Source organism: Aphelocoma coerulescens, chromosome 1 (assembly GCF_041296385.1).
Source record: "Aphelocoma coerulescens isolate FSJ_1873_10779 chromosome 1, UR_Acoe_1.0, whole genome shotgun sequence".
Taxonomy (NCBI): Eukaryota; Metazoa; Chordata; class Aves; order Passeriformes; family Corvidae; genus Aphelocoma; species Aphelocoma coerulescens.
The window spans coordinates 13,623,256-13,639,687 of NC_091013.1; the positions used below are offsets into that span (position 1 = coordinate 13,623,256).

General features: G+C 39.6%; 2 protein-coding genes across 6 annotated transcripts in view; one reads left to right on the forward strand and one right to left on the reverse strand.

The window, feature by feature from the left end:
* Positions 1-387: 387 nt before the first annotated feature.
* EIF2S3 (eukaryotic translation initiation factor 2 subunit gamma) lies at positions 388-14,666 on the reverse strand. Its single transcript, XM_068994785.1, has 12 exons — positions 14,419-14,666; positions 12,113-12,176; positions 11,518-11,645; positions 11,278-11,399; positions 9,793-9,887; positions 8,409-8,567; positions 7,087-7,221; positions 6,092-6,186; positions 5,047-5,191; positions 4,458-4,627; positions 3,336-3,508; positions 388-1,138 (listed from the first exon to the last, which is right to left on the reverse strand). The coding sequence occupies exons 1-12, from the start codon at positions 14,485-14,487 to the stop codon at positions 1,075-1,077; spliced, it is 1,419 nt and encodes a 472-aa protein (XP_068850886.1). The 5' UTR covers positions 14,488-14,666; the 3' UTR covers positions 388-1,074.
* A 108-nt stretch (positions 14,667-14,774) lies between these two features.
* Positions 14,775-16,432, forward strand: part of KLHL15 (kelch like family member 15) — a 28,525-nt gene continuing 26,867 nt past the window's right edge. For 2 of the 5 annotated variants that reach the window (XM_069036133.1, XM_069036050.1), the window contains exon 1: positions 14,775-15,400. The gene's annotated coding sequence lies outside the window, so the exon portion shown is untranslated. The remainder of the gene's footprint in view (positions 15,401-16,432) is intronic. The other 3 variants (XM_069035970.1, XM_068994485.1, XM_068994402.1) reach the window with 3 other exon arrangements.

The following is a 16,432-nucleotide window of genomic DNA, read 5'->3' on the forward strand; positions in this document are numbered from 1 at the left end:
TAGCTAGAACTATGTATATTAGTACAGTTGAAGAAGTGGGAGTGAATCTAAATGGATTAAGTATTAGCACCCTACAGTAAATTTATTACATTATGTTTTTTCCTGAGGCATGTGATTCAGAGTACCTAAGCAAAACTGGTTTTACACCTTTCTTCCTCATCCTATTCCCAATTCTACCACTGTTACTCTGCCCCCACCCCAAATCATTCCTTTTTACAGCCTTTTCCAGATATTTTGTATTTGCTCAATGTAATTTTGAAGTAGTTTACTCCTACTGTATAAAGAACTCCCAGGTCACCCACACAGAGTTCCATGATGACAAAGTTACATTTCAAATTAATCACATTATTTTCATAAACCCATACTAAAATAGGCCAAAACCAGTACTGCCAGTTCAGATCCAGTTTACTTGTAGTTTTTCTTTGAGGGTTTAAGGAAACATGTAGTAATATCAGAAATGACAAGTTTAAGTCAGTTAATATTGCCTCCTAATTACAAAGTGTAATACTTTAGAATCCTAAAATCAAAACCATAGAAAGAAAGGAATAAAGTTTTTTGTTGTAAACAGCTGTCTAGACAAAACAAATTGTTGTGCAGAAAACGTACTAGTCTTCCAAGAAGAGTTTGGTTCCTTGCTTTTAATTCTTGTACAACAATCACTGCAGTCTTTTGTTACTCAGAAAAACTGTATGAATTAATGAAAATAAGCAATATTTTATTTCAATACCAGATTTATGGTTTGTGTGTTACACTGGGGCTGGTTTTATTTACTGATATTAAACAGATATGTCTGAAACACAAAGTAACATAAATTAGACATGCCATGAGACATGTACAATTAATTTCTCCTAAAATGTGGATAATTCAACCCACTTCTATGCCAATTCTTTTACACTTTTAATGGTGACAGTGACTAGTATTTTAGTAAGAGGGTAAAATTCAATAAAACATACGAGGACAGCCATACAACTCAAAGATACTGTTTGCACAGCTTCCAACTCCACTGTGAAAATACACCCCCTCCAAAATAGAAATAGGCACTTCATCTTTAAAAATGAAGCCCTCTTATGTTCTTCAGTCATCATCAACAGTTGGCTTGATTGTCACTCCTCTTCTGATCTGACCCCAACCAATTAAACTGCAAAAAGAAAAGGTTTATATTACTTTTAATAGTAGTCAGAAATATCCTGTATAAGTGAACATCCTTCTGTCCTTTGTATGCCTTCAGTTCTTACATTTTGCATTTTCTACACTTATCTCCCACCCAAAACATCCTACAGGAACTAAACCTGCTTAGTGGAAACACAGAATAGAAAAGGGAGGACAGAGGACATTTGTAGCCAGCTAAGGGTGTACTCCTGAACAGTAAGCTGAAAATCTGAAAGTATTCTAACTTATGTTGTACTGGTGCATGGTAGATCTATTCACAGCTGGATCTCTTTCACCTGTGTCTGAAGTGTTGCATTACTTTCAAGCAGAAATGAAAGTTCAGTAAGAGGACAAACAGCTGTAACTCTCAACGAACAGGTAGCCTGTGACAGTAACTCAACTCTTGGGTAAGTGCTGCTATTTACATTCAAAAAAATGAAGGCCTTTTTTACAGGCCACTATTGCCTCCGAAAAATATGCTTGTAAAAAGAAATTCAGAATACATCCATTTCCACAGTCAGCAGGCATTTCATATTATTAATAAGACTGTTCAAAACCTTCCCAGTTTCTGGTGAGAAACCACACATGCATCTCAATTTACCTTGCTAAGCAGTAGAGCCTGTCTTGGGACACCAAAAAGGACCTGAAGGTTATTAGATCAGCACTTCCCACTTTTTAGTACCATACCCACAGGGCATAACTTGACCATCTTTGAATTCACTGATCCTTGGAATCACTGGTGTACCCCATTTGCTGTTTAACCTCTCTCTATGCATCTGTATCTGCATTTATACCTCTTTTTAGTCTTGCTTTATGAACTTCTGTATTTTCAAGACTCCTTTGTCTCACGCTGCAAGTTCCTTTTCACAATACAAACTGTATATTATCTTTACTCCAATTAGATTTTATTATGCTGCTTTTCCCAGTTTGCCTTCTTTCCCTTTTCTCAACTTCCAGGTTCCTTACATTGTCTTTATCTTTTTAATACAGCATGGGAATCAATTTTTCAATAATTATCTTTACAGCAGGCTGCCCCTATTTTCCCACCTCATAATCCAGAGACAGGTGGTCTTTTTGGGCAATATTTGGTCAAGTTTTTTTAACTGGGAAGGAATCTACAGAAGCAACAAAAGACACATTACAATTTGCACAGGCTATCAGTTTACAGCCTAAAAAAAAAAAAAAAGGCATAATTTCTGTATACTTTCTCCTCTTCCTTATGTTTTACCTGACTTAATTTGGGTCCTGCCTTTTTTTTTTTCCTCCTGTTCAACACATGTTATCTTTTGCCTTGGCTTTTTTTTTTTTTTTCAGAGAATAATCTCTTCCCTAATTTGTCATCTTGCTCTGAGACAGCAAACACTAAATTCCTGTCTACATTTTCTTGTCATCTGAAAAAGAAACATGCATTCATGGATATTTAAAGCTTGGTTCCTTTCCATAAAGTACAGACTTGTTTTAAAAATGGCTGTGCTCTCTCATACTACAAGGGCTGTGCAGAGCCAACAAATCTAAATACTCTTTATGTTCTTATCAATCCAGTCTTATGAAACACGTGACAGGTACAATATATGTAATCACCTAAAGAGACTCTGGCACTATGATAAAATGAACCACCAACCAATTCCATTCATCATTTTCAGCCTCCAGATGCTTCTGTGCAGTCAGACATTTTATATTTGTAATTTGATTGGGTTAATCCATCTGATGCTTTATTCTTTCCTCTGTGCTTGTACTACATAAAACACTTGAACATCCCTCCTCTGTTCCCCTGCTGTTACTTCCAGGTTGCACTGGAGATCACATGCAGCTCCATGGGTAGAAAACAATTGATGTGTGTGTAAAGACAGGTTTTGGCTTAGTATTTTCAGAATTTCCCAACCCCTCTGCCAAGATTCCCTACTGAGCCCAATTTACAGCTTGGCAGTTTGGGCAACAAACCATGAACCTCAGGTGTTTCCTTGTCTGTTAATTAATAGGTACCCTCCCAATCATAGTGTTTGTTTACAAAAGAGGGTAGCAATGAAATTAAGCATTCCACAACTACCGTGCCAATGAGATAGGGGAATCCAGAGGAATTTTTAAGACAGACATACACCTACCTATTCTAGTACAAAATCAGATCCATGTATGTTTTTGTTAACAATGTAGCAACCAGGTACTCTACCTACTTTGCACCAACTTACCGCCAGTGTTTCTCAACTCTTCGACTCAGAGCAATTTTTTCTCCCACTTCTGTGCATACAGGGTTAGTTAGCACAATCTTCCCTAAATCAGCCTTTACAGCACTGACTCTCCCTCCAGTAGATAAGGATCCTATGTTTACCATTAGAACTTCATTCTTCGATAATTTTTGCACCTGAAGACAGACATACAAAACTCTGAAACATAAACTTTAGTACTACAAAAAAAATGGTACAGACAGTACCAAGTATCTTCTTGCCACAAGAAAAGGTATAGCTGAGAAATACTGTAAATATAGACACACAAACTATGGGCAGCAGTGTCAGTAGATAAAGTTTTATATACAAAAGGACAAATACATAAAGATGTTGTACATGTAGTTTTGACGTTCTTGGTATGATGTACTTGGGATTTCTCTACATTTTCTATATACTGATGATTTCACATAACGTGTTAAAAACAAACAGTCAGAGAGATATTGTTACAAACTGTGATGTTATACAGATTATTTGCAAGAATATTCTTGTATTCTCATTTCCCTTATACCTACATACAAAAAAAATTCAAAAATAGTTCATTTCACAGGATCAGAGAGCGTTGAAGCACTTTACTTAGTGTTGCATGAAGCAGTTTACAGATTTAAATGCTAACAGGGGAAATCTTTTAGTTGATTTGTGTAAACAGATCGTGTTACACAAACTGTTTACTGTTAATGTCTGCGTTGTGCCTCAAGTTCACTCTCTTTTCAACTAGAGTATTTCAAAAATACTTCAAGAAGTTCTGCAGAGAAAAAAATCTACAAAAAGCATGTCAGTAGGAAGCAAATCAGTACCACTGTAAAACTAATTATTGCACAAATGAATAGGATGATAACAACTACCATCATGTTTAGAAAAATACCTAACCTGACACATAAATACTGTATGCTACTTTAAACTACTCTGATATTAATTTCTACTGCTCTAAAAAGCATTCTTCTGAAGTATTAAACAAGGAGATAAGTTTTGCGACAAGCTTATATCAACAGGGAGACAAAATTTCTACCTATGATCAAAGGAATATATTCATTACTGCAACTTAGCACAGGAAGCAACATCAGGAAAAACAAAAGAAGGGGCACAGACCTTTGCAGCTTTCTTGTCTCCTTCAGTGCGCACACCTAAGAGTCGTCTCAGCAAGAAGTAGGAAATTTCTAGCTCTGTAAATATTTCTGGCAGTGCCCCAACTGCACCAAGAACTTGGCCCACCATGCGGTCAGCTCGGCACAAGGTGGGATCAATCTTAGTGCCAACACCTACAACACAACATGGGAAGTCACAAGGAGTAACTGGAAGGTAGTTGTCATTTTCATGTGCTAAAATATTTGAAGATTATCTAAAAAACCAGAGAATGTACTGGGAATTCCCTATTACCTGGACAGTACTTTCAAACTGTCAGCAAGACTGTGAGCTGTCTAAACAGATAAAGAAATATTCTACTGTTAAAGCTGGTACAATGAACAGTGCAAGTTGATCTGCATTGGCCAGTGACATTCAGGAAAATTATTTATGCCTTAAATATCCATTTTTCACACCAACCCTGTCTCTCTCTACATATATGAATTACCTAAAATTTCTCACTGTATTTTTGTTAATTACATTGAAATTTGTTGCTGAATGAAGACAACTGTTTTCAGTAAGCATGAAGAAATAAATCTTTTCATACGATTCTTACCTATAAGGCCTCCTGGAGCAGCATATTGTAGATCGTTGTGTTCAGCAAAGAGTGACACAATTTTGGAAAAGATTGGCTTGCACATGAGTTTTCCTTCACTGTCCTTGGACACAATACCAGGGCGCACCTCAATTTCCTGGCCCACCTAATTACAAAAGTGAAAAAGTAACTGGTTATTTCACAAGAACACGAAGCTGACTAGTCACAGATAAGACTTATATATCCCAAGATCTACTTCTTACACAAGTCTTTGGTTCTGGGCTACTGCAGAACTTGTAGGATTTCTGTTGCACCATTTGCTGCAAATTGAACAATACTTATGGCAAATGTAACAACTGATTTTTCTTTCCAATACAGTTTGTAGAACTGCTTTAGCAAAGGATCTTTATCAGCAATAATTCCAACATCTAAATTTCAATTTAATTTTTAAACACAGCATTTCATTTAGAAATATTTCAGCACTGAGAAAAATTGACTTAATTCAATCAGTGTAACTGAACAACATCAATACACTGCAAACCAAAGTACAAGCTGTATAAATGTTCAGAGACACAGTTTGCTCTCCAGCCTAGCAGAGCAACTTTTAAAGTTTCCATCTACTGCTGGCAAGCAAGGACAATAAAAAAATGAAAATACATAGAACACTTAAATGGGGAAGCAGGACCTGTGAGAACCCACAGACACTTCCAAGGTGCTTTTAAAATTCTTTTGCTCTCCTCTTCCCCACAATAATTCAGCAAGTCCAAGTGGTAGGACAGGAAAAAAAATAGCTCCTTCCATTTTTTAAGGCACTAAATCTGTTATCATTATTAGCAAAAGTTAAGACTACAATAATATATTTAAAAAATTAAAACCAGTGCTTCTTGTTCTGGTATTTTGAAACTGTCAACTAAAAATGAAGTACAGACAGAAAGGGTAAGTGCCATCTGACTGTATTCAAGTTTTAAAAAAAATCAATTATATAATAGATATATTTTGTAGAAAGCATGGAAAAACTCTACTCATCGTCATTACAAATTTCCAGTTAAGAAAGAGAAAGGGTTACCTTTAAAACACCCTTTAGAATACTGCCACCAGCTACACCTCCCTTAAGGTCATCAACTTCACAGCCAGGCTTGTTGACATCAAAAGATCTAATTACTGGAGAGACCATAACCAGGTTTATATTTAATATCAGATTTTTAAACAGTGTCTTTCGTTAGCAACTTTGACTGCTTTTCTGGTCTTATGAAAAGTATACACATATTTATAAATATTACAAAAACAGAACAATCAATATTTTATTCCCAATTTTTAGGCAGACTGTTGCTTTTATTCTCAAAACCAATTAAACTGCTCATATATATAAATGTTTCTTATGACTTTTTCTGCAGAGCAGAAAGTAACTTAAAGATCTGTATCTGAAAAAGAAAGCAATGATCAACCATTTTATAAAACTCCTTCAATATTCACAATGTTAATTGTGAATACCAGAACTTTGTTTTAATGTATTCATAGTTAAATACTGTAACCTTGATGTAACGTGGTCAATTTTTATGCATTTATGCAGTGTAGGACTCTCTTGGATTATTTGAAAAAAAGGCAAACAAATTAATTCATTGCAGGAACTGCACTTCACAGTATGCTGGACAAGAACTGAGACTGACAATTATAACCAGGAAACAGAAGACTAACACAAAAGATCTAACCAAGCTACCCAAAATACTTCCATGGAAATAATATAATTATCAAATTCATCAGTTGGTCAATATTTTGTTAAATCAAAACTATATTCATAGCAACTAAAGGGATTTTTTTAAGACACAGACAAATTTCTCACTTTTATTGTATTTCAGTGCTGTCATATGCACAGAATATACACAAAACCAACAGCAATTAGCAGTGAAAAAACAATACAGCTCTCGGAAAACATGTAAGTTTTAAAATAAGAGTGTTCTAAATACTCCTTTTAAACCCACTTCTGTTTAGGGCACTCAGCATGTGCTAGGCACATTCTAAAAATGTTTGGCCACAGACACCCAGGCCTGAGCACTTACATACCAATAAGCCTTGGTTCAGATGTGAAGTCTCGCAAAGGGACCGGGATTTTCTTCACTATGTATTCACAAACCACCTCAATGTTGTATTTCAACTGTGCTGAGATTGGAATTATTGGAGCTCCTTCTGCAACTGTACCTAAAACAAAATCAAGTTCAACAGTAAGCCTTTATAAGAGTACAATATGACCAAATGTTCTGTCCTTGTTAAAAACACTAATGAATTTCATGGCACGTTCTATGTGTATTTCCCAAAGCAGTTTCAGAGCATTTATCCTTCCCTTCAACACCTTAGCTCAAATCAGCCACACCTACTTTTCAAGGCATTCTGAAAACGTGCAAGATAATCTTCCACTCCAAGGGAGAATTCACTTCCTACACTGTGATGAAAAGTATTTTTAAGATTTCCTAAGAGAGATCAATATCCCAGTTACATCAGTATCAATTTTACAGTCACATTATGACAAACTAAATTTCCTGTTAATTTAATGATTTCTGGTTTTCAAATTTTGCAATACAAATACATATTTTAGAAAAATCCTAATTTTACAGAAGAATGCATTTAGTAATCTAGGTTTGTTAGACATCATTAGTTTTAGTTTCATCTATGTTTCTTGTGATAGCTTCCATTCTCAAACTCCAAATTTACACATCAAGCCACTCTGACAGAGTTGTTATGAACAGCTTCTGCAAGGCAACAATTATGAATTACAAAAAGAAAAAAAAAAAAAAGACTCATTGGCTACTTCTGATGGTGACAATCTAGCTCTGCAGCTTGTCACACACCCCACCTACTGCAGATAAACAGGGATAACAGTGGAAGCTCCTGGGAAAGATAAAACTCAAAGCACTATAAAGGTGAGCAGAACGTTACAGAGTAGGATAACACTGCCCAAACGGGACTTACACACAGATGAAAGAGCAATCTTTTGTCATTAGATTAAAAAAAAAAGGTCTTTATACCTACAAGATGTTCCTAACACGTACAGCTTCCTTCTCTCCTGCACTCCAGTAAAATCACAGTGAAATCTCTACCAAAGAAGCAATCCAGGAAGAAATCACAAATCCACTGAAAGCTACTACGTAAGAGCCATTGCCATTAGTTTTACATCTAGAGCTCTGACCCAGAGCCATAACATTATTGCATGCAAGCAGTCTGCAACAGGCAAGAAACACAACTCCCAGGGTCTAAATTTCACATTAACAGACCATATCCACCAGCATTGTGTAAGAGAAGCTTTTCTATGAACATATAGAAAATCCCTATGTCCATGTCTCAACACTGAATTTCCACCACTAACTGGATTTCTGCTCTTGAAAACTTACCTTGTACAAATGCAAGAATCTGTTCATACTGTTCTTTAGCCTGGCTCTCCTTCACCAAGTCAATCTTATTCTGTAGAATCAAAATGTGCTTCAGTTTCATGATTTCTATAGCAGCTAGATGTTCTGAGGTCTGAGGTTGCGGGCATGACTCATTACCAGCTGAAAGAAGAGAAGTAACTGGAATATAGAAACTATAGACAAAACTCCTACAGTTGATATCTACTTCCAGCCACTATCATTTCGTTAAAAAAATAAAAAAGACACTTGTCTCTCAGTAACCTACACATGAAGCAACCAAGTCAATAAGCACCTATTCTCCCTCACAACTGCTGGCTGTAGCCTCCACACAATGCAGGACAGATGAGAGGCTACCAGAGAGGCTCCCCTATTCAACCTGCTCCCAGTAGGAACATCCACCTAAAATATCCAAAGATACCAAGACCTAACTTGATTTACTCCATCCTTTAGCTCTTCAGATATTTCAGTGCTGACAGTAGCGTAATAGACAAATCACCTTTCAAGGAATATCGTAACATTTCTTTATCAGTAAAGTCATAAAAATACCAAGATCCCCAAACTCTATTATACTATAATTCTATCAAGTATGTGAATAGGGCTGTTATCAGTATGGTTTAGATTTCAGCTATCTAAGAAGCCAGCTTTGACTGATGTGCCATTATGGTGGTTAATCTTGCTTGAAGTTTGGTCTATCACACTTTCTAGAGATAAACAGGCAGAAGAAATGACAGCTCATCATTGATCTCAGACTTTAAATTACAGTATCTGAAGCCGGTTTTCTCTTTTGCTGACATATCTTATCAAGGTAAGATAATGGCTGTGTATCACTACAGAACACTATAATGTTCTATACATATATAAAAATTAGTTTTACTCACTTCCTGTTGCTGGCAAACCAGAACAAAATTTGTCTGGATTAAATTAAATCTCCTGTATTTAAATTTTGTCCATATTTATCTGGGTTTACTGTTTGTACTGTTGTTTGTGAACTCTACTGTATGGCAAAGACTACATGCATATTTAAAGGAAACTGAGCCTTCAGAGAAACTCCAAACATACTTGCAGCTAATCTGTTTCCATAAAGCGATAAAAATTTTACAGTACTATAGTACTACAAGGTTTCACGTTACCTATCTTCTATCAATGGGACCAGCTACCAGACTAGTGAGTATGGATAGCTGTGTTTAAAACAAGCCACCTTGTTAGAGTACACTGCCACTTTAGCATGACTTTATTTTCTTTAACACATCTCAAAAGCATTCACTTGTTTAAATTGCTCACCACATCCCAGGAGATTTTAAAGCTCACATAAAGTTGCTTCATGATACTACAAAATGGAGCTCTGTTTTTGGGTAGCAATTGTTACCTATCAACAGTAAAGCTGCATCCATTACTGCTGCACCGTTCAACATAGTAGCCATCAAAATATCGTGCCCAGGACAATCCACAAAAGAGACATGCCTGTTGTAGGAGAATGTGAAAGAGAAATCCAAAAGCCCATTATCAACAATTCCTCTGACTGACTAATGTCAGTGATTAGGCAGAGTAAGTTAAAAGTATCCTTAAAATAGATAAACATTTTGAGACAGATGCTGAAAAGCAGTATCTTAAAAATATTTTCAAAAAAGTTCTAAAAGAACACAAATGCTACTGAACAGCTACTGAGTACTTTTTATGAGTTTTAAGATTTAATACCACATATCCACATTAAGTTCCTCTTTAATATTTCACCAATTTACTTGTAAATTAGATTAGAGTTAAATGCACCGGAATAAAAACCCGAAATCAAACCAACCTACCACCACTAACCCAAACCCAACACACTAAATGGGATTTCTCTTGTCTCTTTTAAAAGGTATCTCCCGTTCTCCAATTTTAGGAAATTATCCATCTTTAATTAAATGATTATAACTGCACTTCAAAGATTTGTCTACAGAGATGCTGTTACATTTCCAACCTTATGATTTTATTGTGCAGACCAATATTCTATTCACTATATTCTTTCCTGAACCTATCCAGTGAAGAATCCTTGTTTTTAGTGGCAGGCCACCAAAAAGCAAGGGACTGATTTGCTGCTTTGCTGATAATGTTAGAAATCTACTACAAGCAAGTAACAGTAGGGTAAAGACTGCAAAGCTTTTAACCAGTTGTTTCACAATGGCTGCCTGCTTGTCACACTCCAACAGAAGTTAATCTTAGTATAAGTGCTCTGCTGGGAATCTGAGAAAAGGAAAGACACATGGTTACAGCCCCATAAGTATTTTATCATAAGCACAAAGACTCTTGTACAACATGACTACTCTCATTTGAGCAATCATTGTGCAGACTCATGTAACAACTGCTGTGGTTACTAAGCTTCCATAAAGACTGTGCTACACTTCATCAGAAATCAAGTAAATAAAGAACACTTGGCCTCCAGTGAGAGACCTTATCTCACATTAAGCATCAGGCTTTCATATATTCATTTAAAATCTTTGAAAACTCTGCTGCCTTTAGGAAGAAAAAGTTTAACAAAGGTCATCCTCTCAAAAGGAATTTTGAAGGTGCGTTTGTAAGGTCCACATTAGTTCTCCATCTGTCTGGTTTAAAATGTACTTATATTAACAGCGGAAATATTTCACTTCAAAGTCCTGCAAGTAGCTGAGGACAGCAGACACAGCTGTGCTGTACCATGGAGTGCTTGTCACCACCAACCACCAAGGAATTCACGACAGTTTAGACAACATCTTAGCTCAGGGGTGCCCCATCTAAGAATGTGTAGTCTGCCAGAACCCATTCAGCTCACAGCTCAATCCTGTTTTTGTAGAAAGGGAAGTAAACACAATTTATTCCAGTCATTTAAAGCAGTTACCTGACTAGTTTAAAGTTCCCTTTGGTGCCAGGAATATCTGTAGGGAACTCATCTGGGGTGCTACTTCCACAGGATCGGTAACACTCTGGTCGAGAGCAGCTTGGATCATCCAGCTTGTAAATCTGAGATTTTTTAAAATAGAAAAAAGTTTTAATTCCTCAAGGGTTAGTTACCTGTAAGCTTACATCCCCCCTGAAGTATATTAGCAACACAGGTGCTACATTTACACTAATGACTCACCTTTGCATTAGCATAACCCAGCTTGATTGTGATATTTCTTTCCAGTTCATTTTTAAATCTGACAGTATGAACTCCAGATATAGCTTTGACTACTGTCGACTTTCCATGGGCTACATGACCAATTGTACCTGTGTTTCCAAAGGAAATGTTTGTCAATACATCACTGTTTAGTTCTGTGCAATGTTCCACTATGATCAACACACAATTACCCCAAATTCTTCACAGCCATTAAGTCCAGAACCCCCATCAGAAGGATATATGGAATTTGTAAACATTTTTACTTAAACAAACAAGATCCAAAATTGAGCTCCCAATGGACAGATCTTTACACTCTAATGAAACTCATCTCAATGATTAATTTAAAGGTAAAACAAACATTGCTTTAGCAACTATTCCCTACGCCATTCACCTGTGTTCCTGAAGAAAAATTGGTGCTTTTCCAGTCAAAAGGGCTTGAAAAGTCCCTAAACCTACTATGTAACTGCTTCTGGACAAATTTCTTGAAAGTGTTACCACATAGGCACCATCTGCTACTGCCCAAGCACCAAAAGGAGTCACCTTAACGCACCCCTCTTTTTTATAAGTTTGCTTTTACCTATATTAATTGTTGCTTGTCTGCTGATGACTTCTGGTGAAAGAGGCGTCAACTTGGTAACATCCTGTATAAGGGAGATTTTAGAATTTATTCACCTTGTATATAAATGTTTAGAAAGTTAAAAATTTAGAAACATGAAAATTAACGAGTAGTCCTACTCAGCAAAATCCATTTAGATTATATGCATTCCAGTCTTTTAAGCGTGTGAAATACGACCAAAAGGGAACCAAGCCCTGCTTGTGAATCAGTACAGGCTACAATTCAATCGGCACTGACTGCAAGGTGTTAAAGACAGGAGGAAACAAAACAAAAAACCTCAAAAGAAGCTTCTAACAAAACACCCCAAGCCCTTACTTACCCCCAAATCTAAATTACACGTAACAGGCAAATTCATTTTCAACAGGCTACAGGACAAACTGCACTAATATTTTAAAAACAAAGCTTTGTCAATAAACAGTTGTTTAATTGGTGTAAGGTTCCATTACAGCCAATATATAATTACAACTAACACTTCTGAGTCAGTGGGTCCAGAGGTTTCCCTAGCACCATGGATTTTTATTCTTTTTAATGGCTACTTTTTTCCTCAGCTACTGTTATTGCTACTTCAGGTACCAGACAAAATTTCTGCTGTCCTAAATAGTCTGTTGTGTGAACTTATTGAAAGCCACTGGCAAAATAAAGAACTCACAAATACACCCTATACAGATAAAGAAACAACACTGAAAGAGTTGTTTAGGTTTTTTTAAAGCTGTTTGTCCACATAATGGACAAGCGTTGAAATCCATGGAAATGCTCCCCTGTACAGCCAATTTCCATCCTGCATTGAATTCATATGGATGAGCCACTCAGTTCAAGCAAAGGGTCATGATGCCAAAAGAGTCCTTGCTGCAGGACAAGATATAAGTGTTTTGCTAGGATACAAATAACACACACATTAAATCACGTATTGTTTACACTGTTACATGAAGGTTCTGTGCACAGTGATCAAACAGGCCTGTGTAAAAAACGTAAGCTCACTCATTCTGTTCTCAAGTACGACATGAATAAAATGTTCATGTTCAATACAAAACAAATTTTGAACATCCAAGACACACAATTAAATTTATATTTATTGTATATCGAACTTAAAATGACTTCCCAGCGATGGGAATGTGACCTGCAGATGGCACCATGTGGCCGGGCGACCAGAACTTCAGCGTGATGCAATTCCTGCCACCAGGAAAATTCTTCCTAGTGCACACAATTATGCACGCATGAAGTTTTTTCTTCAAGACTGGTGTAAGGCTATTGCTCAGCAAGAAACTCCACTCAGCCATAAGCACTCAAGGGCCGACAGAATAGGCCTTAAAGGTAATTCCTGCTGACACTCCAGCTAGTCCCTATCTGTGCCTTTTCCGACTAGGAAATGCCACAGTCAACAATGAGAGGAAGTAAAGAAACTATCTCTCATAGCTGACATGCTCGCCGTAACACAAAGGGAACTCCTGTGCTCAAGCCCGAGGAACATCGAACATGATTACTGTAAAGACAAATAAGCCGTTCCAGTTTGAACACCAGGGACACAGCAACAGGATTTTTGACTATATACATTATATATACACTTGAATTTGAAATATACATTACATATACACTTATACTAGCATACAAGTTTAATAAGTGAGGCAGCCAGGCGAGACATTTAACAGGCAAGACTACCACAGTGCAGTGGTAGTTACAGTGGTAGGTAGAACTGGTATTTCTCGGTAGTTGTTAACAGTCAAGAAAATTTTGTTGGCAAACCAAGCAAGACAGGGCTGGTAGCCAACCCCTCGAGCTTGCTGGAGAAACACAGCTCAAATTCATGGTTCTACTTTGGAAATTGAAGAGTCTGTAATACCGCAGAACACGGCAAACCTTACACGGGGAAAACTGCACTCACCAGTGAGCCATAAAAGCGTCACTCGCACAAGCGGGACACGGACCCACGAGCCTCGCACTCAAAGGCAGGAGAAGCGCCTCGCCCGGGCGTCCCACACCCACCAGGACCGGCAAGACCTGCTCCCTGCGCCGCTGCTCTGCCCCGCGTCCCCCTGCCTCAGCTCGGTCCCAGCGTGCTGAACTCGGCCCCCCGAAGCGCCGCCGCCTCCCGCGCCCCCTCAGCGCGCACCAGCCGTGGTGGGGCCCGGCAGAAGGCTCGGAGCCCCTCGTGCCGCACCCCCCCACTCACCCGCCCACAGCGGCCCGCCCGCTCCCTCCACTCCCTGGGCGCCTCCGCCGAGCCCCGGGAGCCCGATCCCACTCCTGGACGCCGCGCGGGCGGCGCTCACCAAGGTGCCGAGATCCTGCCGGCTGAGGTGCGGCTGCCCGAGAGTCACTCCCGCCTCGTCCCCCGCCATCTTGGCCCGAGAAGGAAGTGAGGAGTCCCACGCAGCCGCCTGACCGCCGGCTCCGCTCGGCACCGCCGCTGCCGGCCCGCAGCCTCTGGCACCCTTCGGCCCACAGCGCGGCACCGGCCGGCCCGGGGGCGGACACCGAGATCAAGGAAAAACGGCGATTAGCGGCGGGAGGCCACCGTCGGCCCCGCAGCGGGGCGGCCGCGAGTCAGGCGCGCCGTGGGGCAGCCCTGTAAAGGACCGCCTGTAGCCCTCACGCCGGATGATGCAACCGGGGCCTGCGGCGGGGCCGCGCAGCGTGCGCGTGCACGGGGCGGGGGCGCGGCCGGCGGGTAACGGGCGCGGGAGCGCGGCGGGAACCCGGGGCGGGCACGGCGCGCCTACGGGAGCGCGCAGCTCGGCCGGTGCCGGGAGCCCGCGGAGACCGACGTCCCGAAAAACCCGCCCCGGAGCGCCGGGAGCCCAGCACAGGCCGCCCGGGCCCGCGGGGACGCCGCGCTAGTGCCGTGCAGCGCGGGTGTGGAACAGCGCCGTGGCTGCGCGACGGACACCGGGCTCGCTGGAAGACACACCGAAGGCGGGACGCTCGTGCCGCGGTCAGGGTTTGTTGCTGTGCGGATTTATTTGGGGTGCCGAGGGGGTGCGATGCAGAAAGGCGCCTGGGGAGACGACCGAAGCCCGATGTCCGTGTGCGTGCTGAAATGAGCACATCGAACGCGGTGTGTCCTTGAACAGTAACATGTCACCGTACACGTGTTATAATCTCTGCTGGCCATCAGCGAGAGAAGATCTTTCTAATTTCAACCTTTTTTCTTGTTACTGTCTTTTGTAGACTGGGCGCTTATTGTTAGGGAGACGATGTGGATATAAGAGCTGCCCCGAGATGCGAACAACCTGAATGTTTTGTACGAAACAGGTAAAAATCCCACCAAACAGTTGCTGTTTCCAGAGTTTGGTCTGACATAAATGCTTTAAAAATGGAATAAAATCCCTAATCGAGTGATGAGAGCCAGTTTAGAGGTTCACCAGGGAGTAAAGGCCAAATTCCCAACCCTTCCCTGTGGGAAATCAAACTGACTTCTTCATGGAAACCTCTTAAAGGCATAGAGGATGTTGCTGATAGTATTTTCTCCGTGGTCAGAGAAACAGGTTTCAGTGCAGGTAACCAGTTATCTCAAGTACGTGTGTGTTGTGCCAACAACTGTGGCTTTCTCTGTTGGAAAACGTGTGCCTGGCTTTGCAGGTCAAAAAAACCCGGTTTGGGGCAGACAACCACGTGGTTGAAGTGTGATGATGGAAATCTGTGTGAAACTGGTATGCCTGGTTGAACAATGGTTGTAACCTCCCAGTTTGACAAATGCTACTATTACCATGCTTTCCTTACACAAGAGGTATAGTGAGTTCTGCTGGATATACCTAGAGCAAACACATTGCCACTGTTCTTGATCTGAAGAAACTAACAGGAACACATTGTAAGAAACCTTCCAGTATCTATGATGGTGTTGCCAATGACAAAATGTATTTTGTCTTGCAACCCAATCATGTTGTACATTGGTTCAGAAAATAAATTTTTATATCTAATCTTTTATCAGGCCACATGGTGTTTTCAATTTTGTGTTAAATATCTCACTTCTGGGAAAAACAACTGAGATACACAAAGTGTAGTGGGAACATGATGCAATACTTGATTGTAGTTGCCTCAATGTCCACACATGTACAATCCCTCTTTTATGAAAATGAACTGAAAATACTGGACTATGTCATTACTTACCTGTTTAAATTATGCAATAAATGCAGTGCAGTGTAAAATTACGGAAATAGTTCTTGTCACATTTGAAACAGCCTTTAAAAAGGACTTAATCCTTGCCAAACACCCTGTCAGGAATGTGAAAAGAATACACAACTGTTGCTTCTATTTTAACAATGAGATTGTAAATTTTACATATTC

What these genes read in the sequence shown, in the direction of transcription:
- EIF2S3 (XM_068994785.1), bottom strand. Translation starts at nt 14,487, where the DNA reads ATGGCGGGGGACGAGGCGGGAGTGACTCTCGGGCAGCCGCACCTCAGC. An exon ending in TGGGTTATGCTAATGCAAAG is followed by an intron (nt 11,400 to 11,517) that starts GTGAGTCATTAG and finishes AAAAAATCTCAG; the next exon opens with ATTTACAAGCTGGATGATCC. An exon ending in ATCTGAACCAAGGCTTATTG is followed by an intron (nt 6,187 to 7,086) that starts GTATGTAAGTGC and finishes TGGTCTCTCCAG; the next exon opens with TAATTAGATCTTTTGATGTC.